The sequence below is a fragment of the Bos taurus genome, chromosome 13, assembly GCF_002263795.3.
Source record: "Bos taurus isolate L1 Dominette 01449 registration number 42190680 breed Hereford chromosome 13, ARS-UCD2.0, whole genome shotgun sequence".
Lineage (NCBI taxonomy): Eukaryota > Metazoa > Chordata > Mammalia > Artiodactyla > Bovidae > Bos > Bos taurus.
In genome coordinates, this window is record NC_037340.1 from 12,923,104 (window position 1) to 12,947,881 (window position 24,778).

The 24,778-nt window shown below is 48.4% G+C and overlaps 1 protein-coding gene across 5 annotated transcripts in view; it reads right to left on the minus strand.

Annotated features, from left to right (window-relative positions):
* Nucleotides 1-24,778, minus strand: part of CELF2 (CUGBP Elav-like family member 2) — a 557,440-nt gene that overhangs the window by 55,353 nt on the left and 477,309 nt on the right. For all 5 annotated transcript variants that reach the window (NM_001428342.1, NM_001428341.1, NM_001428339.1 and 2 more), the window contains 2 exons: nt 17,331-17,379; nt 7,456-7,590 (listed from right to left, as the gene is read on the minus strand). In NM_001428342.1, coding sequence (NP_001415271.1) covers nt 7,456-7,590; nt 17,331-17,379 — 184 coding nt within the window. The remainder of the gene's footprint in view (nt 1-7,455; nt 7,591-17,330; nt 17,380-24,778) is intronic.

Genomic DNA, 24,778 nt, shown 5'->3' on the forward strand with positions numbered 1-24,778 from the left:
TGTGAAATTAATGCAGATTCAGGCTGATTTTATAATAATACCACAGCACACTAAAAGCTTAGCTAAAGCAATGCAGACTATTTCACTTATGATCTCTAATGACTTTAAAAGTGCATTGATTTTCAGCTTCTTTAGCCTTGCACAGTTTGAACTTAGGTATCAGAGAATAATTTAGTGTTCCACTCAATTGCCTCAAAACATTATTATTATTGCTACTTAAAAAGATTTGCAAATGAAGCAGATCTAAACACTGAGGGGCCAAAGCCTGTCATCTCAGAGTGAGTGCACAAAAGTGGAATTCTGGCACCCACTGCATGAGATGGGTGCCTCTATGGCCAAGAAGCCAAGCAGAAAACTCTACATCTCAACAACCAGCGCATGGCTCGGTGCATGGGAGTCACTGTGGGGGCCATCGAATACATTTTCTCTGTTTGCTCTGCATGTGTACCTGGTGAGATTATCAAGTCAATACTGTATTAGCACTTTTTCATCCAACAGCAATAAGAGAAAGCAATGCCTGCCCACACCCCCAAAGCACAACAACATCCAGTCATGAAAAAAAGTCAATGCATTTTTTTTTTTTTTTTTGCATCATGCTGTAAGTTTTAATACACAAAAACTCTTAGTACATGGGAGGTTCATCTCATTCACCTCTACGTTAAGCTGTCCTAATGAAGCCTGCAGTCTAGCTCACTAAGAATGCCACGCGATTTCTTAGTTCTTCCGACGTTACAGCAGCTGGTGACGCTGTTTGAGTGTGGTGCCTCTATCTATACTGGCTGTGGTTTCTGTCATCAACAGAAGCAGCTGGGCGGCCTCCTCTAAGGCATCTAGATGAGATGATGTGTGTAATGCCGTGAGAGACCTACGGCGGGACCTCTGCTGGCTCCATACTGAAATGTACTCAGCTCCAAGATGAGAGAGTCCCAAATTCACCATCCGTTTCAAAGTAATATCTCTTGAAGACTGTGATTATCACTGACACTATTAGCAGGGGAAATAAGACCGGGAGACTTTTCTTTCTTATCTGGAGACTGCAGGAGAGGCACAGGAAATCATCTAATGGAGGCAGATCTGAAACCATGGGCTAACTCTGTTTCATTCACTTTGCTTTTATTATTTGGGGGCACGTGCCAAACTGAGTGTCCAAGCGGAGGTTCAGAATGCATAAAAAAAACATGTAAAATGTCAACAAAAATCAATAAGGCACAGTATATGCATTTACTACAGTTTCAGAGCAAGCGAACTTTTGTTAACTTCAGGAGAAAGATCTAGCAATTAACAGGTCTCAAAAGAAAACTCTAGCAAGAGAACAATGAAGTGATCTCTCTATAAACTTGAACCATTCATTGCCCTTTGCTCTATGAAACCTGCAATTAAAAGCTTGACTGATGCCTCTAATTATACAGTCCTCATCCCCTCCCAAAAAATGATCTGACAAATCTGATGACTTCCTTAACCTTTTAATTCTGTCGGCAGCAGTGCAGTGAGAGGAAACCTGTCTTCTAGGGGCTCTGTCAAGTTTCACGTTCTGTGCTGTGCTCAGTTACTTAAGGCAGAAAAACGACCGTGTCATTTATAAAAGGGGAGCACGTGTCTGTTTGCTGCTCTGGATAAAGTCAAGCAACTTCAGAACCAGATGTTCCACGGGCTGGTAGCTTGTTAACCTTTGCCACGTCTCTAAAACAGGAGGGTGTGGGTAGTCCTGTGACTAGATTCATTTTGTTTTCAGCACCACTGAAGCCACTGGCTTTGGAGTGAGCCCTCACATCTGCGGCTTTTCACTAACACAGGGTCACTCGAGTGCCTACGGTCAAGATGGGATGGCGCCTTCTTCCACAAGGCAATCAGATGACTTTCCACTGGACAGAAATGTCTTAGGTGCACTGTCCCCCTTCTCTTTCTACAAGTGAGCTTCTGGGTACAGTGGAGTCCACTGGGTCTCAACAGGACAAGTGCTCTGATTTTACAGGGTCAGCCCTCAACTGTTCTAGGCTGTCGCACAGCTGGCAAAATGCAAGAGAACTTAAGATTTTGGGGAAAAAATACTGGTACCAAGATAATGAAGCTACTTTTGGTGGTGGTGGTAGGATGGGTAAGACAGCCTATATATCTTAAAGCTTCCAAATACATAATAGCAAAAAATAAATAAATAAAGGCAAAAATTCCATCTGTAAATGTATCCAACCTGTAATTTACCTTGCCACTATTTATTGTCTCCACTTTCAGAGTGTCAGAGATTGCTAATAAAAAAAAAAGGAGTTGGATTTCTCTTATGACGGTGAGGCTGTCTTCCTGCCACTGGAATAGATGAATGATTGACTGGGGAAAGGTTTCTCAGAGTGATTTCCTCCTACAGACAGGATCTAAGGGGAGCACAGAGCCCTGTCGCCGAGTGGGTTTTGGTCCCCGTCTATTACACTTGTCATTTCAATTGAAAGGATGTCTTATCTCAGGTGTTCTACCTTTTCTCTAGGGTGCAAAGGAATTTTGAGAGAACTAGATGAATTCTTGCTGTGTACCAAAAAGAGAATGAGACAGAAGAAAGAAAGAAAGGAAAAAAGCAGAGGCACTAGCACTTCTAAAAGCACATAAAATGATGCCAAGGCCTCTTGTTTTCTGCTGCTTCTTTGAAAGAGCAGCAACAGCCACTTTATTTCAACTGAAGGAAGCATAATTTAAGATAACTTGTGTGGCATGAGAAGATGTCAGCTTATGGAAAACCTGTTTATAAATTCCTCTTCAGCTGTAGGAAGATCTTAACACAGCCAGTTTTCTTCTCTGTATCTTCTGAGCAGGATTTAAACTACTCCATGAGTAAAACACTGGAGCATCAGAATTAATACTATGATGCACAACCCCAAGGTCAGGTTTGTTTATTTAAAACTGGCATGGAGAGATCATTCATTCATGGCTCCCGAGATTGAGGGAAGGCTAGGACTTCAGAGTTGGCAAAATCTCACCCCTGAGATGAGACTGGAAGAGTATCCAGAATAGGATGACTGCGTGCTCAGTCAGTCACGTCTGACTCTGTGACCCTGTGGACTGTACCCGCCAGGCTCCTCTGTCCATGGAATTCTCCAGGCAAGAATACTGGAGTGGGTTGCCATTTCCTACTCCAGCAGATCTTCCTGACCCAGGGAGTGAACCCACATCTCTTGCATCTCCCGCATTGGCAGGTGGATTCTTTACCACTGAGCCACCTGGGTAGGATGACAAGATGCAGCTAATAACCCAGGAGGCCTTTGGCACAGGTTCCCATGTATCTGAATGCTTGGGCACTACGTGGACATGACTAAAATGTCATGATCAAAACTGAGTCCTCTCCCTGTACATGTTTTAAAAGTCAAAAGCCTACCCCCACATTTCAGATCAGATGTAATAAAAACAAATGAGGACATAATGGCTGCATCCTGACTGTGCTCACCAACATCCCTGAAAATATCGCCAATTCCTTTGTCAAGGGTTTTGGCAGGAGAATGTTGGAACATCATAAACACAGCTGGAATATTCTTAAACAAGCAGAAAGTTACCTTAAATGGCAGTGAAGATCTGACTGCAGTTCATGGGAAAGAAGAACCAAATCAACCCCTTCATTGTCTCTGAGTTAGATATTCCGTTGCCAGGGTGTAGCAAGCCCGGCAGATCGTACCCAAGTCATTCAATCTGACCGTGGGATTGCAGGTGAGAACGTTTGTATTTTAGGAAACGGACATGCTCAGGTTACACTGTCCAGGAGATGTGTTGGTGGAGCAGTCTGAGGCTGTGCTTCTAACAGCAGACGTCTTGTTCGGCCTGCCATGGGTGGGCTTGTGGAATCTGGCCTGCTTCTCAGTGAAGGCTCACGTGGGGGCCCTGAGAGGCAGATCTGCCATTGCAGAAAGATCTGATATCTCATGAGGGGCTGAAAAGCATTTCAAACCAGGTTTTCCAAAATGGCAGAATGGGTTACTGCCCCCAGAGGAGAAGATGCATGTTCAGATGTGGGCACATGGTGTAAAGTGAGCAGAGTCCTGACGTCTGTTGGGTCATTTCAACAGGCCTGGCAGGTGCTGTCCACGTGCAGACACGACAGTTTCCCTGGGGGACAGGGCAGCATGGGAGGTCCTGTCTCAAAACACGGCACAGATCTGGGTGCCAGTGAATAACTATGGGGCCTTTAAAACAGTCTTTCCTGCCTATATGGAAGTCATGATTTTTTCTTTTTTAAACAGTGATTCTAACTGAAAGTATCGTAGGACTTGATAAGTGTGAGTTCTGGCAGCTACTCTCACGTAGGGCAGGGATACTGAATCAACAAGCCTGGAGGTACCTCAGCGTAACACCTGCCAGGTAGGAATGTCAACTACTGACATGGCAGTAGAGGAGGAAAGACATTGGACACCTATTGGAGACCCAGGGCTACTAACTGGAAATGTGCACGACTCAAGGGCATCTCTCCCCTATCATAATCATGTGGTTTGATTTAAATCCTTTTCTACTGACTAGTTTATACCCTGGTTTAGTATTAAAAGGTGCTTTTCAGAGCAGCCAATCTCTCATTTCATTTTGTTTTTATTTATTCTATAAACAGCTGAGCCAGCAACAGGCATGGAGACCGGAAATGCTGAGTGTTCCTGCTCGGGAGTGCTGCTGATGGGAGATACTTATTAATATTTGATTGAAAACTGCAATTCATTAATGAAAGCAAAATAGTAGCATGAAAGAGAATTGTTCTTTCAACAAATACACTGATTTAGGAGCAGTCCCCAGTACCCAGGAGTCCCTGGGTATTGCTAATTGAAAAATGCACCACTGTCCGTCTTTATATTTCAGAACAAATGACTATAAATGAGTATTTTCTTTTTGCCATAGGGGATTCTCATCAGTTTTCTAGAAATTCAGAAATTACTTTTCTGTTGGAAAAAAGGGGGGGCAAGGAAGAGGAGTCTACTCTTTATATTAAACCGGTATTTGCATAAAATATTGAAGAAAGTGTAACTTGTTTCAGAAATAGGCTGCTTCTGGTGCCAAGTGCTGGTTCATCAACCGAATGGCAGGTTGAACTGGCCAACGTCTCTCCTCAAGTACGGTGTCTTGGTGCTCTTTTCTGTGAAAGTTTTGGCTGCTTTAAAATCTCAACTGCAGAAGTATCTACCATATGCTTGAGGATCTCTAGACACCAGTGCTGTTCCCATCACTGCCCCCACTGGAGAGGTGGAGAAATTGAGTCAGAGACTCAGTTCATAAATCAGTAGGGGGAGAACAGAAGTCCAGCATGCCTACTTCATAGTCGAGGCCTCCATGACACCCTATGAATGGTCTGCTTCTACAAAAACGTAGGAGCACTCCCTGGCGGTTCAGCGGTTAGGACCCCACGCTTTCACTGCCAAGGGACCAGGTTCGATTTCTGATTGGGGAACTAAGATCCTGCAAGCTGCAGTGCGGCCAAAAAAAGAAGAAGATAATTAAAATGTGGAAGCTAACCATGCCCTATTCAAAAAGGGCACATATTTTGACTGCTGCCATCTTTTGGGAAAACTGAGGACAGAGACAGGAAGAGGAGTGGACAGCACCCCATGAGTTTCTCTGGAGAAGTTCTAGGTCCGGACCCCAGGGCCATCGACCTCCAAGGCACTATACAGTTCACTACGACTGTCTGTTCCTCGTCCATGCTGTATACCTGAGCAAATGAAAAACGCAAAGTAACACGGAAACGTGCCTGAGAATCGTAATGGGGGAGAATGGTGGTTCTTAGGACTAAACTGGCAGCAGAAAAGGGTTCACAAAAATACTCTCATCTTTCTTGCCTATTTAATTCAGCCATGCTGTATCTCCCCCAGGCATCTGCCCTCCCAGACTGTGTGCCTATCTGCCTCTCCCGGCTGCAGCGGGACTGGATGATCCGATGTGATGATCAGCTCTCCTGGCGTGGGGGCTGCTGGGGTGCTGCAGAGGGATCCAGGATGCAAACCTGGCAGCCTTCTGCTTGCGAGGCCATCCGGGTCCCCAGCACAGGGAGCCAGCTGGGGTGATGCTGGTGGAGGCACAGGTGCTAAGTGACAGATGAGCTCAAGGCACTGGGTCTGCTACACAGGGACCCCACTTGACATGGTGTCTTGCTCAGCTTTTATACTCCCATCTTTTCAGGGAGCGCTAAGCGTCATTTCCAGGCCTCCTCCTCCTCCTCTCTCTCTCTTTTTTAAAGCCACCTTCAGAAAGAAATGTAGGGATCACAAGACTAGAGTTATTCCTCCTCCTCCCATAGTTCTTCTCAACACTCCCTTTGTTTTGGGGCTCTGGGGGTGGAGGCAGGTGGAAAGCTTTTGTTCCCTGTGCCTTCGAGCAGCTGACATCGTGAAGTTTTATGTCTACAAGTCTAAAGAACACATGTTCTTCTTCTCAGGGTGGAGAGTTTAGGTAAGACTAGGGAGGTTGGTGAACACTAGGGCCTTGATACTCAAGGCCCAAACTTTTCTTTCAACACAGGGTTCAGGACAGAGGCAGGCAGTGCAGTCCTAGGAACCAGAGATGGGGACCCGAGAGACGCTTCTAATTATCCTTGTGGAACCTGCCTTGGAAACTCCACTAATTGAATGAAATCCTCTATGTGTTGCAAAAACAGCTTTCTTATGAGAATGGACAAACGTGTTTTACATGCATGGCTTCCCGAGGGCCTCGCTGAGCTGACTCAGGGGACTTAGATGACTGGGGACCTGGTGACAAGCCTTATGAGTGGTTTAAGGAAGGAGGCGTATGGCCTTGTCAAAGGGGGAGGTAAGTGTGGAAACAGAACAGTCATCTCCAACCACCTTGCATCGCTGTTGGCGAAAATGCTGGTTTTCATCAGTGCTGGAAAGCCCAGCCTTTGCCTCTATCCTGGTGACAAAGAACCTGCAATCTTCTGGATGAATTCATTTCTCTGTCACTTAATGGACTCTCTATGTGTAGGACTCCAGGAGGTTTGCTCCTTGCTCTAAAACCCTAACACCCTGAGACAGGCTGGGTTACTCGAGTCTGTATCTGCTCTATGCTATGCAGGGCAATTTTTTTTCTTGCTTTATTTCTCTGTTTAGATACCCACACCCTCAACACCTCTTCCAGGAACAGGCGGAAAGTCAGAAAACTAAGATGCAAGCGGCACACATTCTCTCTCACCCGCCAAGTCTCTCCCCAACCCGTCCCCAATCTCCTCTAATCTGAGACTGAAAAGCGATGTGTAATGACAGGGCGGCCTGAGGCCTCCTGTCTGACAGTGATAACCTGAACTAATATGCTGGCACCAGGACCTTCTCGACTCAAGAAATAAGAGGTGATCACTCCCGCCACGGTGAAAAGTTCGGGCTGGCTAAGTTCGTCCCGTGGGGCGTGTCTCGGGGCGACCTCCGGCCGTGCGCGGGGCTGCATCTACCTTGGCTGGGACGCGGGGCTCCAATTAGTGCGGAAGGGCAGAGACGCTGCAGACGGCACACTCACCTCGGCTCAGCCCGTCGGGCCCCCGGAGGATCCGGCATTCTTCTATCTGGCCAAACGGAGAAAACATCACCCGGATATCATTCTCGTTACATTTCTTCGAAACCATTCCTATGAACAATTTTCTGTCTTCCACGGCTAGGAGATAGAAATAATGAATGAGCCAGGGCCATTTCATCTTACTCCTTGCAGGCAACGCTTCATCACCACCTCCGACCGGGCCCTGAGGCTAACTCTTCAGACGCCCAGGCCACACACAGGCCACCTTTGCCCTCCCACCCGGCCCTTCCTCAGCGTCTCAGCTCCTATTCCGACGCCAGGAGTTTGTACACTAACAAAACATCTCCAAGGGACATGGAACGCTGTTTTTAAGTCCTTTCCCTCCCATTTTTAAGCAGTAATATGTTCACTAAAACGGTAAAGTTCTGGGTAACTGCTAAGTGATACCCTTGCATAGCGGTATTTAGGGACACAAATTTTGTTTTGTGGTTGCGGGTGGGGGATAGATGTTCTTCTAACTTGAGTGACAGGGAAAGAGAATGGTCAGGAGAGGAAAAACAACAGAAACCGAGTGAAAAAGTGGTCAACAAAGCTTTTAACAAAGCGCTGACCGAAGAAAGCATTCTCCTTCCCCAATTTCAAACAGCTTCGTCCTCAGGGGTCCAGAGGAGAACAGGAGAGAAGGGATGAGAATTTCAGGGGGCTGGGCAATGGCCTTCTGTCCGTAGCACTGGCTACACAGCCCCACCCTGGGCAGCACACGTGGTCTGCACGTTATGATTAAAGACGAAGGCAACTGCAGTCAGGTGAGTGGGGCTGCAGTTATTTGAGAATCTCGTGTTGGGGGTGGGCTCTGTCTCAGGGTGAAATGCATCAACAACAAAAAAAAGTACAAGGAAGGAATATTCTGTCCATTTGGAGGTACAATTTTTTATTTTTTTATTTTTTGTGGCTGCACACAGCATGTGGGATCTTATGGGAGACCTTAGTTCCCCGGCCAGGAATCGAACCTGTGTCCCTTGAAGTGGAAGCGCAGTCCTAACCACTAAACCACCAGGGAAGTCTGGGACGCAGGATTCATGATGAACAGAAATGCATTTGGGTGTCAGGGCGACAACGTGCAAATTCTAACCTTGGAAGCTGACAGTGGGTAGAGATCAGGGAAGGTTTATTCCTGATGACCTAGGAGATTTTCCCCCTAAACCAATGTGCTTGAGCTCAGGGTAACAGGGTATGCTCAGTCTCAAAGGCAGGACTATTATGGATTTCAACACAGCCTTCTGTAGGAGAGTGCCAAAGATCGTCCTAGAAGCCCTCAGGGAGAAGGCTTGCTTATTTCCCATGTTTCACTTCATCTCTTAGAATAATAATAATAAAAATAATAATAAAAAATGGCCAGCTACAGCAGCACTTCAGAAAGTCCTAGCTTAAGGGATCCTTTTATATCTGTATTATAATCTTGTCATTGCAATTTAATTGGCTTTCATTCCTGTTTCTCTTACTCTTTCCCTGGACAGTAAGTATCTCATTATCCTCTAACTGGCAAGAGTGTATTTGAGACTTGCCAGGGCCAATTGCTTCAGGTACTGAAGTCAGACTCCATGGTCTGTGTCTTCCAGGAGCTGGGACGGGCGATCTGTTGATGTAATGGAGAGAGACTGGTTTCCTCTGAAGCGACGCCACCCAGGAGAGCTCGGCAGGAAGGGGGAGGTCCGGTCTGTGACGTCCACCCCAGTAGCTAAAGCCGCCTGTGGCCACTGAGCACTCTGAAAGCTGGCCAGTATGCGCGAGAAGGTGAATTCTTCCTGTGACGTAATTTTCTCTAATTTAAAAGCTGCATGTGACTGCTACATTGGACAGGGTGGCGCTCAGGGGCTAAGAGCTTGCAGTCACAGAATCCCAGGCCGTAAGTAACAGCCTTGAAAGATGTGTTGTGTGACTCTAAAGAGATGCCCGAGGCCCAGCAGGGGGAAGGGTCCAGCCAGGGGTCCTTCCACAAGTGGGTAAGCCTGACCTGGACCAGGATCCACTCCCCTCTCCAGCATGGGGTTCCGCTCCCTCCACTGTGTTTCTGCTGAGTCTGGAGAAGGCAGACGAGGCCAGGAGAGGAGGCCAGTGCTGTGACTTGGGGACCCTGGTCCTCACTCCAGGGCTGCCCGGAAGGCGATGGGTAACCTTGGGGGCTAAGCAGACCTCCCTGAACCTTAGTCTTATCATCCACAGAATGAAAGTTTCCATTCTTTTTCTTCTTTTCTTTCCTTTCTCTCTCTCTCAAGTGATAGAAGGCAGCCTGGTTATATGGTTCATCTACCATGAAATTAAAAGACACTCCTTGGAAGGAAAATTATGACCAACCTAGACAGCATATTAAAAAGCAGAGACAATTCTTTGCCAACAAAGGTCTGTCTAGTCAAGGCTATGGTTTTTCCAGTGGTCATGTATGGGTGTGAAAGTTGGACTATAAAGAAAGCTGAGCACCAAAGAATTGATGCTTTTGAACTGTGGTGTTGGAGAAGACTCTTGAGAGTCCCTTGGACTGAAAGGAGATCTAACCACTCAATCCTAAAGAAAATCAGTCCTGGGTATTCATTGGAAGGACTGATGCTAAAGCTGAAACTCTAATACTTTGGCCACCTGATGCAAAGAGCTGATTCACTGGAAAAGACCCTGATGCTGGGAAAGATTGAGGGCAGGAGGAGAAAGGGATGACAGAGGATGAGATGGTTGGATGGCATCACTGACTCGATGGACATGGGTTGGGTGGACCCCGGGAGTTGGTGATGGACAGGGAGGCCTGGTGTGCTGTGGTTCATGGGGTCGCAAAGAGTCGGACACGACTGAGCAACTGAACTGAACAGAACTGAAGCACTTGGGTTTGGAGGCTCGTGGACTTCAGAATCCCTTTCTACCAGCCCCTCTTTCCACACTGGTTGTGGCTCCTAAGACAATGAAGAGAAAAGAGGGTTCCAAGGAATTCAGGCTGAAAACCACAATTCCACAATCCCTGTGAACTATGAATTGTGCTCCAGAGCTTGAGAAAGGCTTGATATTAGATGTGGAATTGAAGCTGGACTTTAAGAAGCATTGGCAGGGTCCGGATGGATTGGTAGTGGGCTGGGGACATCACATATTAACCAGACAAGGCACAGAGTTAGGGTAGAACAAGGCCGGTCCTTGGGGTGCGCAGAGGCAGGCAGCCTTACTGAAGCATCATGTGTATGACTTTCTGCTTGGTGGGCAGAGACGGGCTCAGTGCGGGAGGGAGGTCACCAGTGGTCCAGGGCCCTTGACCCTGTTGAGCCTTGTCGAGGAAGCAATAGGGATCACAGGCTCTAATTCTTGGGCAGAGGCTGTGGAGAACCCCAGTTGCTTTGTGCAGATGAAGATTTTTTAATTTAAGAAATCCTTTTTTCTCCTGTCAGAGTAAGTGGAGTCCCGGTCACCTAGTAGGAGCTGGTGAAGCTCAGTTAAGTCGAGGCTTGGGTTGGCCCAAGGATCCAAGCATTTCTAGAAGCATCAGATCCCAGAGAGGATGGTTTCTTGCCAATGGGAGCTTCTGAGCTCCAGTGTGAGGACCCTGACAGCATGAGGCATTCCCCTAAACCAGAAGGGGAACACACGGGACTGATGGAAATGGGACCGAGGAGGGAGGGGAACTTAGGGAAGGAGGGAAACCATCCCGACCCCTTCCCACCCTCAGGAAGCTATGGCTGATATCTCGATGAGTAAAAAACTAATTTCTGTTGTATTTCTTCTTATCCAGAAGAATCCAGTTTTGGTTCTTTCAAACAAAAGCAAAGGATAAAGTCCCAGTTGGTCCTTGGTTTCCCTGGTAAACCTATAATTACGGTATTTAACCAAAATAGTTCTCAGGGTTTGAGCTTTGTTGGGGTGGGAATGCTAGAGTCATCTAAACGTGAAGCTCCTGAGAAGTTCAAAAGTGATTTCTTTCTATAAGAATATTAAAAAAAAAAGGAAACCACTTAGGAAATCCTGACTTCCTGGGCTCAGTGGAGGGTAAACTCCCACAAGCAGAGGGAGGAAACGTCACTGTCTCTTTTTTCAGCAACAAGTGTCAGCTTAAAAGAAAAGCTGCACCACCCACATGCTACCGAAAGTGCTACCTTCCTGCCCTGTGTGTGGATGTGTGTGTAACGTATGTGTGTGGACACGTCTGTGTGTATGCACGTGCGAGTGGACACGTGTGTCGCCACATGTGTGTATGCACGTGAGTGGACACGTGTGTCACCACATGCATGTATGCACGTGTGAGTGGACATGTGTGTGTCGCCACATGTGTGTATGCATGTGAGTGCACATGTGTGTCGCCACATGTGTGTGTGCATGTGCGAGTGGACACGTGTCGTCACATGTGTGTATGCACATGCAAGTGGACACGTGTGTCGCCACGTGTGTCTGCATGTGTGAGTGGACACGTGTGTTGCCACGTGTATGCACGTGAGTGGACACGTGTGTCGCCATGTGTGTATGCATGTGTGAGTGGACACATGTGTCGCCACATGTGTGTATGCATGTGCGAGTGGACACGTGTGTCGCCACATGTGTATGCACGTGCGAGTGGACACGTGTGTCGCCACATGTGTGTATGCATGTGTGAGTGGACATGTGCGTATGTGTTGCCACGTGTGTGCATCTATATAGGAACCTGAATGGCAGCAATCTCTTGAGCCAAAGCTGCTCTGTGGTTTTAACAGCTGGACCTTGTTTACTGCAATGGCAAAATGGGACTAACTACAAATACCGAGCTTTCCTTGAGTTCGCCTGGATCTTCCAGTGAAAATTTATTTCTGAAATTTAGTCCTCAGATTCCCATTCTAAGGACTGCCGAACAGTTCCGTCGACATGTTAAATAAACATAATCATCCTAAATTCACTTAACTTTTTCATCAACGTTAGAGGCATTTTCTGCTGGGCCTTGCCTAAGCACTCCCAAGCAGTTACGTAGCTCACTAATTTTTTTCCATCCACAAGAATGCCAGGTGCTTAAATAAACCTACCACATCCATAATGTTCTGCTAAGTGCTTTAGGGAAACTAAAAAAAAAAAAAAAAGATTTAAAAGATAACGTCTTCGCCCTCTGGAGGAAAAGTCCATCTTCCTTTAGGATAACCAATGAATGAATGAGGGGAAATGCTTCATACGCCAGGGGCTACACAGTCAGGGTGGCCACGAACGCTGGCGGCCAAGCTGAAAGTGGATTCACAGCAGCGACCACTGCCAGCTCCCCTTCCACAGAGTAAATGAGAAGGTTAATATTACAGGTACACGGGGACTTTTTAAGTTCAGGGACTAGAAACTTAATTTTTAACGTGCCCCCACTCTCAACCGTAAGTCTGTGCTAACACCCTGGTGTACAACCTGTCAAAGTTGCACCTGTATTTGGGGCGGCCTGAATTCATTAACAACTTTCCAATGTGTTGGTGCTAACATACGGCATTTAATTATGGCCTCTGAATCCCAGAGTCTACTTTGAATTTCAAAATGATTTCTTCCTTTCCAAGTGTATCAGCAAGTGACTGCAGGGGATCCAGATCCCCATCTCTCCAGGCCGCACCCTCCCTGGACAGACAGTGTCCCCTCACACTGGCTCTCACAAGCCTGGAACTGGATGCCCGGTCACTGGAGGTTTCAGAGGCCTTGAGGAAAGAGATGGGGGCTTACATGGCATTTCTGGATGCGAGGCTCTCGGGACCCTTGACAGGCCGTGAGGCTGGAAGTTAAAGCAAAATGAACCTGACATTCTGTCCACAGAATCAAAAAAGAATCCTTGAAGCTAGGAGTGTGACCTCACAAGTACACACGGCTCCAGCCCCTGGGACCCCAAGCCCAGAACCAAAGGCGACCACCACAACTTCCTCATCGCCCACTGCTGGACTGACTGGAGACCCAGCAACTGCCTTTAACTTTCAATCCTGCACAGTTGGTTGACTTTTCTACATGGCGATGGAGGATTAAAAGCTGGAAACAGGCCCTCTAATGGGAGACAGAATGAAGAAGAGTGTGTGTGTGTGAGTGTGGCTGGTCCCTGCAATAATCCACGCCTCCTCAAACGCTCTTCCTGTACCACCCACTCAACTAGGTGCAAGGGAAAAAGGGCCACAAAAGGTGGGTGCTGTTGAGACCCGGGCATATGTTCAGTGCGTTCTTCTCAAAGTCCCTGATGTTTTATTGCTGGTCCAGAGTAGGATCTTTTTTCTGGATGCCTGGCGCAGTAGAAGTGCAAGAACGTGAAATACTGATGAAACGCTGGGAGTCTGCATAAATGTGCTGGAGGCTACAGCTGACGCCAGAGCCACTGGAAGCACAGGTTCCAGGAAGGGTGGAGATCTCGCAGGTTTGTTCCAGAAAACATTCAAGTGCAGGGAACATACAAGAGCAGACTCACATTTCTGGCGGGGGCGGGGAGGCGGGGGGTGCTTCCCTGCCTGGTGGCTCAGTGGTAAAGAAACTGCCTGCAATGCAGGAGACCTGGGTGAGATCCCTGGGTTGGGAAGATCCCTGGACAATGAAAGGTCAACCCACTCCAGGATTCTTGCCTGGGAAATCCCATGGACAGAGGAGCCTGGTGGGCTACAGTCCATGGGATCATAGAGTCAGACATGACTTAGTAACCGAATAACAAACCACATTTCTGGGCTCAGCAGAGGTTCCCTCTGTCAGAATCCCTGAGTGGACAAAAGCTTAAAGGAGCGATTGCTTTTCTGGAGTTCATTTGTCCATCACTAATGAATCTGTGATGAATCTTGCTCAGCAAATATGAAGTTGGAGAAATCTGAACACACTGATAATGAAGAGAGTAACTGTCTCACTATGATGAGTCCTTTGTGCCATCCATAAATGTCAGCAAACTCAGAAAAAAAAAAAAGTGCAATTACAGCTCATTATACTTCTTTCACAGCCACAGGAGCTATTTTGAGCATCTGAGCCCAAGAAATCTTGATGCTCTCTGAGCTGCAGAAACTATGAAAAAGTAAAAAGTTAAAGTAAAAGTCTCTCAGTCGTGTCTGACTCTGTGACCCCATGGACTGCAGCCTGCCAGGCTCCTCTGTCCATGGAATTCTCCAGGCAAGAGTACTGGAGTGGGGAGCCATTCCCTTCTCCAGGGGATCTTCCTAACCAGGAACTGAACTGGGGTCTCTGGCATTGCAGGCAGATTCTTTACCAGCTGAGCTACCAGGGAAGCCTCTCAGAAACTATGCTTACCTGTTAAAAATGCCATGTGACATCAGAAAAGGCCTGCAGCTTGTATCCCTGGCTTTGGGACATAATACCTTTCTCCTTCTTCCACTCAGGTCCAAGGAGAACCCTGAAGTCTGCTCATGACTATGCAAGGCGGGAGCCTCTGTGAAGAAGAGCTCTTTAAAAGCCACCTTCGGTCCCTTTATACTATTTGACTTTTTGTTTCTTAACTGAAAATTCAGAAAATGAAGTTCAATCTGCAAGCGAAGGGACCGACGGCCCAGAAAGAAGGTTTGTGGGTTTTCCTTTGTGTGTTCAGAACTAAGCTTTGGCAGGAAGAGCCCAGGGCTGGAAGGGCCGGCCTCTGCTCTCAGGAGGCACCAGAGAAGCTGCCTCTGAGGGCTGGAGTTAATGTCCTCAGCGGAGCAGAGTGGATGCTCACCTCGCGCCAGGTGTGACCCTAAGTTCTGCAGATGTCAACCGCGGGATGACGCCGTCAGGTGGGCCGTACAGGCAGAGCACAGACTAGAAGACCACAGCCCCTCTTACAGCTGGAGACGTGGAGGCTGGGTGAGGTTAGAGGAACTTGCCCAAGGTCACAGCCAACAAGTGCAGGGTCAGGGGTCAAGTCCGGGCTCCTCGAAAGAGGGCTTGAGACCTGGCATTTTTGGGTATTTGCTCATCTTAGTAACACAGTACCCAGTCCTGCTTGGCTTCTGAGACTGTGCAAAATAGGGTGTGTCCCTGGCAGTTGTATCCTGTTGCTGTGGTTCCAGACCCAAGCAGACACCACCTTCAGTGTCCAGAGGACAGTCACGGTTTGTACCTGCCCAGCAGAAACTGCAGAAGAAACCTTCTCTTGGTTCAACTCTTCAGGTATTTTAAGTCTCACGTTTTTAACTCAGTTCTCTGTCAGGTTTATCACGATGGCCTAAGGCTCAAATGAAGCCTCTTCTGCAGACTCTGATCCCATGATCGGCGTCCTGACAGTGTGGAGGATTATGGAGCCAGAGGACAGGGAGCATCTCCTGGTGGCTGGACACTCCAGCATGACCTTCGCTGATTCATCCCACAAATACCAGCTCCATCCCTCCCCTCTCCCAGGAGGAAAAGAACGGACTGCAGGCATGCCCACCTGGAGCATGTGGGCTCAGGGAGCCCGCCTTCTGCCTGGGCAGACACACAGGGTGCAGGGTCCTAAGGGCCAGGGAAGAGTGGGGGTGGGGACACCAGGCACCACTTTATGCAAGTGCTCAGTCACTTACAGCACTAGCCCAAATATCCAGGAAAAAAGATCAGCTCTGAGAGGCAGTTACCTTTATTCCTATTCTATGAATGAGATTAAAGTCCAATCTCTCCATGACTGTCAGATACTGAAACCAGTGACAACAGACACGAGTTCCAGGAGGGAGTGGACAGTGTCTTTTGTGTCCTTTTCTGCTTTTAAAAATTCACTGCTGCAGCCCCGGCCCCTGGCAACCTGCCCGGCACAGAGTAAGTAACTGACGAAGAATTGTCAAACAAAGGACAAAGCGAGTGGACTAAGACCCAAAACAAAGCAGTGGTGGGTTTTAGGCCCTCTGACACCCAACACCACGGCTGCGATAAAGAACTGTAGGAAAAGGAATCAGACCCGAAGAGAAGGGTGTGGCTGCTCAGGATGGTGGTGAAGCACCAATGTTTACTCCCCAACAGGCGAGCCCAGTGCCTGCAGCATCCCCATACGGCAGGGAACTTCCTTCAGAACTTTCCAGTTGATGGGGCCAGAAAATGGGATGCACTACAATCAGCAAAAACACACCTCGTGGAGAGGCAGAGCCTCATCATAATTTACACATGCAGATATGCGGATCTCCGAGTGCGTGGCTTCTGCCCCATGACTAATTAATGAGGTGCAGAGATGCCTGGAGGCCGGAAACCACGCTGATTGTGTCAGTCTTGTGGGATGGGGGTGCTGAGCTCCAGGAAGGCAGGAGATTCCTCTAACACACATTCAGTCAATCCCAAGAATAAAACGAGGAGAGACAGTCTGCACAAGTTGAAGCAGAAACTCCAGAGAGAAATGTGCCCATCAACCCTCTGGTGTCATGGAGAGGCAAGTCAATTATTCCACGGACGTCATCAAATGCATACATATATATATTTTTGCACTTAAGTGTGTGTTTATTAACCAGCAGACTGAATTCTGAATGAATATAGATTCAAATGCATGGATACAACCTAGAGAAAAGTGCAATCAGACACTCTCAAAGCCAGAGGACCAAAGGAAAGGGGGGAAAAAAAGACAGCCCAAGTCCTGGTGGGCGAGGCCCTCCTCACCTGGCTTCTCTGCCTGGTGTAAGGTCATCCCTCCCCCTTGGGTGCCTGTGCGGCTGTCAGAGGAGACAGACAAGAGCCAAAGGCCATAGGGTCACCATACCAGTCACATCCCAAACAGAGGGACATGGAAAACCGCCACTTGTAGCATCTTCACAGGTCTTTACACCAGATACAGGAGGGAGGGGGACTGAAGTTCACGTTTCTCCAGAGGTGCCCACCCCAATGGAAGCTCCTGGAGCACATCTCTTTGCCTTCCCCAGAGAAACAGCCAGCTCCTCCCCACAACCCCTCCCCCCACCAGCCTCACTTCTGTGCTTAAGAAAACAGACATTAATAGGAGACAATTGGTCACCACCTACCGTTTGATTTTTCACTATCTGCAGGTTTCATCTGAATGGGATGATGCATCTAAAAACAGAAAAGTGAGAAGGTAAGGCAGACTGAACAACAGTTCAACAGTCTCAGAACCCCATGCTGCTCAACAAGACTACGGATACCTTCATAAGGCATTTAAATAACAACGAGACCTCTCTCAGTTAACAGGAACCATTATATATTAAATGCAAGCATGTGTTTGATGTTCAGCAACAGGATGCTTTTAAGTCCCAGGGCTCTGTGACACGGTATCATAACACGTGAGCTTTGCAGTCAGGTTCAAGTTCAAAATCTGGTTCTACCACTCAGTGTGGTTTCTGCTAGGATCTGACAGGTGATTCTGGCTCTGCCGTTCATTATAGCAGCGTGACCCTGGGCAAGCATCTCCTCTGAGCTTTAGTCTCCTCTTCTGTAAGATGGAGGTGACATCTATACAGTAGGGCTGGAGAGAATTATCAGAGAAGACGCATGTGATGTGCTTAACAAATGAGGCATAGGAAAAAACAGCTATCGTTATTTTGTGTTACTACAAATGATTACAGATGGTCCACTTTTCTCCTGGTCATTCTATGTCTGCTGCATGGCTGTTTCTTGGGTTCTAGAGTTCTGAGTAATTTGCAGGTTGACCCATTGATTGATTTAGGTGTCATCATCTAATTTTTATTAAACGTGAAGTATGAGACAGGAATGCAAAGGCAGTGAAAGAATGGACAGAAGGCGAGAGGGAGGGAGTAAAGGATGAGGGAGGGGCTGACAATCCCATTCAGTGCGCATGTAGGTGGAGGAAGCACCTGAGACAGCGTGGGACCAAGATCCTGCATCTTGGAGGAACAAGATGCTCCATGCTCTTTAAATGATGCCAATCACACTCCTGTGCGTGATCTGCAGAGTTGACTCCAAGCACAGAAAGCTGCCACCGTTTCCAATTAAAATAAATTCCTCAAATGACTTTCACGGGCTCTCTCGCTTCATATTTCATCCTACCCCAAGGACTGTCGACGCCACGGGGTAGATGGAATCAGTGGCTGTGCAAATGCTTTTATTATAATGGGTCCCATTCTGTCTGAACCTTTAATTTCCCCAGTGGACTTCCCTCACTTGCCAGCCACAGCTCTGGGTTTTATCTAATTTAAATGAAAGGGGAATGCTACTTGGCTCTGGCACCGAAATGATGGGAAGTGATTATCGGGCGGTCGAGACCACATGCACCTAATGCCTGCCAGGGTCTTCCAAACACTAGAGGAAGAGGACGAGAGAGCAGTACCGGGGGATGAGAGGCTAAATAATTCAGAGCTGCTTCGTTTACGCTCCAAGGCAAGATGCTCTTACGCACAGAACACAGGCCTTGAGGTGTGGGGTCCACTTGTATTCCCACTCCACTCATTAATACGTTCAATTTGTAGAGAAGAGACCAGGATGAGAGTGGAATGCTTAGGGGTCAGTAAGCAGACTTGTCTTTTCAGAAAAGGGGCTGTGGGAGTCCAGGGGAGCAGGCACTTCACTCTGCCTGGTGAGGGCCGTGGGGGTGCTGTGGCAAAGGGCCCGTCTGCTTTGAGTCCTAAAGGCTGGCAGACTTGCCAGCAGAGGAGGGGGGCAGCCGGTGGACTGTCCCACACACAGAAACGGTGGTAAGGAAGCGCCCGGCCCTCCTGGAGGCAGTGCAGTGTGAGTGTCTGTGTCAGTGTCGGGGGCACATGAGAAGGGGTGCCGGGGCAGCTGGTGTCCAGGCTGCTGACCATCTTGGAGGCTGCTGCTGCTGCTGCTAAGTCGCTTCAGTCATGTCCGACTCTGTGCGACCCCAGAGACGGAGGCCCACCAGGCTCCACCGTCCCTGGGATTCTCCAGGCCAAGAACACTGGAGTGGGTTGCCATTTCCTTCTCCAATGTATGAAAGTGAAAAGGGAAAGTGAAGTCGCTCAGTTGTGTCCGACTCCTAGCGACCCCATGGACTGCAGCCAACCAGGCTCCTCCGTCCATGGGCTTTGCCAGGCAAGAGTACTGGAGTGGGGTGCCATCTCACAGGCTAAGGCATTGCAATTTCACCTAAAAGTCAGCGATCAGGTATATAATGTTTAAGCAGCAAAGCCATGAGATCCCATTTGCTTTCTCGAAAAGCCACCTTTGGCTGCAGTGTTGGAGGGTGGAGACTCAGGAGTTGAGGGGGACAGTTCAGAGGCGACTGACTACAAACAGTCCCCGGAAGCTGGTGAAGGCCTGAACCTCAGAGGGAACTGGCTGGTGGTGGCAGAAGCCCAGGCCTGGACAGCTGAACGTGCAGCGGGACCCCGGCCTGTTCACTTCACCTCTGTGTCCTGTACACAATGCTGTGCCCTACAAGTAACTGCCTCAACAGGGGAAACACGAGAAAGCTGGCCGGGGAGGTGGTGGGCAGAGACTGAGGGGCACAGGTCAGGACGCCCTGCATTTGGTGTGAAGCTGGAAACATGGGTCTCGACTGTCAGGACGGCTCTGGGAGCGGGCTGATGCCACAGGTGTGGCTGAAACTGTCCAGAGAAGAAAGTGAGTGAAGGGAGATGACAACCAAGGGCGGAACCAAGGGACAGCGGGAAGACGAGTCGTCAGAGGCAGAGCAAGGGCCAACCAGAGAAGCAGGGACAGAACCGCGTGCCCCACAGGCGCCACGCAGGGAGTTTCAAGAACAAGGTGGTGGTCAGAGCGAGTGCTGTTAGATGCTGCGTCAAAGTGCCCCATGGTCCTTCTGCATCTGGCAATACGGATTTTTTTTTTTTTAATTTATCAAAACAGCTTCTGTGAGGGTAGTGAGGGCCAGAATGCCAACTTGCAGGTGGTGGGAGGGTAACAGGAAAGGTAATGGTTGATATGATAGATGCAGATAATTACTTCGAGATTTGTTCTAAGAGGCGGCAGGGAGGAAGACAGGAGGCTTGGTGGATGATGAGGGTGGACTCTTTCCAGACAGGAAACACTTGTACAGGTCAATGAGCTGAAATGACTCAGATGAATTTCACGGGTTAAAGCTACAGGAGAGATAAGAGCGCCAACATTACACACAGGACACAAAAAGTCAATGAATAGGACTCTCGCCTTCAAGACACTGCCAACCCAACATGGCGACTGACACGCACGTAACTAAAGGAGAAAGCTGGTGACGAGGATCAGAAAAGCAGTACAGAGAGTGCTGTGAGCCCTCAGATCCATCAGCGATGTGCACAGAGGGCTGCTGCTGCTGCTAAGTCGCTTCAGTCGTGTCCGACTCTGTGCGACCCCAGAGATGGCAGCCCACCAGGCTCCCCTGTCCCTGGGATTCTCCAGGCAAGAACACTGGAGTGGGTTGCCATTTCCTCCTCCAATGCATGAAAGTGAAAAGTGAAAGGGAAGTCGCTCAGTTGTGTCCGACTCTTCGCGACCCCATGGACTGCAGCCTACCAGGCTCCTCCATCCACGGGATTTTCCAGGCAAGAGTACTGGCGTGGGTGCCATTGCCTTGGATGAGGAAATCTGGGAGCTGCAAGGACAGAATCATTTGACTAAAGCTGCCAAGGGCCCTGGGAATCACCTCATTCAATACTCTCAACATCTGAAGGGAACAAGGGACTCCACGAAGGACACACAGCTGGTTAATGACACAGCTGGGATCAGAAACTAGAGTTCCCTGCTCTTCAACCAGGACCAATTCCCACAAACTGCATGGCTTCCCCCACAAATGCCGAACACGGTGTCTGGACTCCTGAGCCTACGAGGAGAAGCTGCAGGCGCCAGAGAGACGCTCGCTTGGAGGCGCCAGCAGTATCCCCTTGGGGAAAAGCAGTCTTTCTCTGCCTTCCCAGCACGCTTTACCAACAGAACTCCACCATGGGTATTGTGTGAAGACTTGACTCTGGGTTTTCCTGCTGTTGCTGAGAACTGACCCTGATTCTGATCTAAGACTATCCAGAAGGCTCAGGAATGTACCACCGGTAGCAATAAAACAGCCGGGGCCACTCTGGACTTGAATTGGGTTTGTTTGAACTTGAACTCCTGGATCCGGAGAGGAGAAGGGGAGATCTCCTTATGGAGATCTGGATTGTCAGACCAAGGTGATTCTAAACAGGTAGTTACCCTAGTCCAGGGATGTTCTGAAACCAACTGTGATAACTGTATGTAAAGCGCCTTGACCTTCTTGGAGAGAGGTGTTCAATCAGGACTGTATTAGGAATGGCTCATTATCACGAACAGTTCATTTGAGTTTCAAATTCCTGATCAGGTACAGGATGTAAATGTCAAGGAAGACAAAAAAAAAAAAAAAAAACGGTTTGGAGGAGTTATTCTTGTAATGTTATGTCACTTCCTCAAAGTCTTATGATTCCAAGAACTTTGGGAGAACTTGTTGAGTGGAGTAGGGAAGTTCCTGCAAAGGAGGGGGCATTCCAGTTTAAAGTTTCAATATAATATAATATTATAATATAGGGAGATTCCTCCTCTGTAACAGGAAATGGTGTCAAAGATTCACCTCAGTAGGGTGCTAAGACAACTCACACGTTCACTTCATTCCGCTCTGTCACATGGTGGGAATAACGGGTAAACAAGAGTTCTCATCACAACAGAGTGTCTGACGTAAAGGTAGAGAGAGACACACCAGGTGTTTTCCACAGGCGGCGTGGGGACTCAGACAGACGCCCGACACAAAGGAAGGGCAAGTGCAGAACACATCTCAGCTGGAGCGACGGTCAGGCTCAATCCTGAAGGGACCCTGAGGCCACCCAGGACTTGAGTGAAGGGCATTTCAGGGGAGGAACAACCTACTTGAAGGAAGAGAGTCAGAGAACTGAGCCGCACCGCTCCTAACGAATGATGATGACGCATCGTAGCCGACAGAGGGGGCAACGGATGTCGCCAGAGACCATTCATTCACCAAACCCCAAAGGACAAAGCGCTGCAAGACCCGCCGTCGGGGATAAGCTCACGATCAGAGAAGTTCAAGCACAGAGAAAGCAGCGCACATCTCAGCCCTGAAACAGAAACGGCCCTGGGTTGGCGGCCAGAGGCCACACCCTCACTGCCTTCCTCAAGGACTGAAGATGACACCCGTGGCATCAGAGCTGAAGCTTGGCAACACAGCTTTTGTCACGATGGGGACACTGACCACCTCCACCGCCCGAGCTGGAGGGTGGGGGTATGCACCGTGCTCTGCAGTTGGGCAGGAGACAGCAGTAATGGCAGGAAGGGCCCAAGAGCTTGGCCGTCCCTGTTCCAGTCTCCTGCCTGAATCAGTTACGCGCGTGTCCACTCTTTTTTAGATCCTTTTCCCATCCAGGCCATTACAGAGTATGAGTAGAGTTCCTTGTGCCATATAGCAGGTTCTTACTTTATATACAGAAGTGTGTATATGTCAAACCCCATCTTCCACTTTATCTCACCTCCTTTCCCCCTTGGTAACCGTTAGTTTGCTTTCTACATCTGTGACCCTATTTCTGTTTCATAAGTAAGTCCGTTTGTACTTTTTTTTAGATTCCACATGTAAGCGATCGTGATGTCTGTCTTTTTGTCTTACTTCACTCAGTATGACTATCTCTAGGTCCATCTACGTTCCTGCAAATGGCATCACCTTGTTCTTTTTAATGGCCGAGTAATGCTTCATAGTATATATGTTAAGAGGCATGTTAATTACGCCAAGGCTGCATCTCCATTGTTACACAGGATCAGCTGGGTCTGAAGAAACTGTCACTGGTCTGTATTGCTATGATCTGTCTACACAGAGGAGCCTGGGGATTTACAACCTCTAGCCAGTGACACTGACAGGGTAGCTTCCTTGAGGCCTGGAGGAACAGCAGCAGTGAATCTAAGCACTCGTGCTAAGTCAGTAAGTTGTGTCCAGCTCTTTGTGACCCTAAGGACCATAGCCCGCCAGGCTCCTCTGTCCATGGGATTCATTCTCCAGGCAAGAATACTGGAGTGGGTAGCCATTTCCTTCTCCAGGGGATCTTCCTGACCCAGGGATTGAACCCTCAACTCTTCATGTCTCCTGCATTGGCAGGCGGGTTCTTTACCACTAGTGCCAGCTGGGAAGCCCAGTGAGTCTAAGACTTGAGTCCAGCTCAGCTGCCTTGGAGCAGAGACCACAGCAGGGCCCTGGCTGTCCTACTCCAGTTTCCCCACAGCAGGGGGCCTGTCCAGGGAAATGGCAAAATCAAGTATTTTGGAAACATATCCGCTTCATGGCAGCGCATTTAACAGAGTTCATCGAGTTTATGTTTCTATGAAGAAAGCCTTCTAAACCCATTTCCTTGAAGACTGCTTTGCATGTGACTTTGTTTTACATTTTATTACCGAACAGTGACATCATATCTCACGTTCCACAGTAAGGTATTGGGTAACTTGTTGGTTTCTATTTAGTCCTACTTAAAGGCAAATGAAATCTATAGATAAACAACTAGGATTTACTGTATATTATAGGGCATTATGTTCAATATCTTGGAATAAACTATAATGGAAAAGAATAAAGGAATATATATAATTACACATACATATATATGTATACCTGAATCACTTTGCTATATACCTGTATATTACTAATGTAATACTATCAACTATATTTCAATTAAACAAACAAACAAATGCAGATGAAGTCTGATGAAAGGGGGATTAGTCAAGCAGTTTCGAGAGAAACTGGCTGTTACTTTCAGTTACATCTGGGTATTCAGTATTGATCATGAAAGCAAAGGGCACTGTGACCGCAGCCCACTGAGCTGCTGTCTCTAGGGGGGCCGATCAGGGCCTCTTGACCTGGGGGCCCTCCTCTCTGACGTGGGCTAGTTTCATCCCATGCCCCCACTCTCTCAGGAAGCTGTCAGCGTCCAGGGCTCCAGCCTCCAGGAAGCCTCACCCCGTAGCCTGCCTCCTAAAGGTGAGTGCACGGCCCCTGGCCCTCCCTCAGCGTATCCCCCACATTCACAGGGGCCCTAGATCTGAGGCCCTTACTGCTGGCAGGACCTGCTGCTTCTCACTCTGGAACATGTCAGCCTGGGATGTGTCACCAAGAGCCTGGCTGCAGCTCACAGAAATAAAGATGAGGACGTAACTATAGGGCAAAGGCACCCCCCAAAGGCTGTGGAGGTGACGGCATGGGGAGGGAGCTACAGACGCCCCTGGCGGCAGCCGTCACCACCCTTGCGATGAGTCCTGTCGCATCCCAGTGACAAAGACAAGCCTGGACCACAACCACCAGCATCCACGAACCACATTCTATGAAGTCTGAGTCATTTCCCCAGATCTTTCTGCCTCGATCCTGTGATGGCTAAGGAGGTGATTCTGAGCTGAAACGGCCAGTGTTAACCCAGATGGAGGCTGGAAGACCCAGGACCCTGTTTCTCACACCAAGGAGAATTTGTATTGAAACTTGTTTAACCCTGGCCATCACCAAAGGATGAGTGAACCACCTTTAACACCAGACTCAGTATAAAACATGCCATTT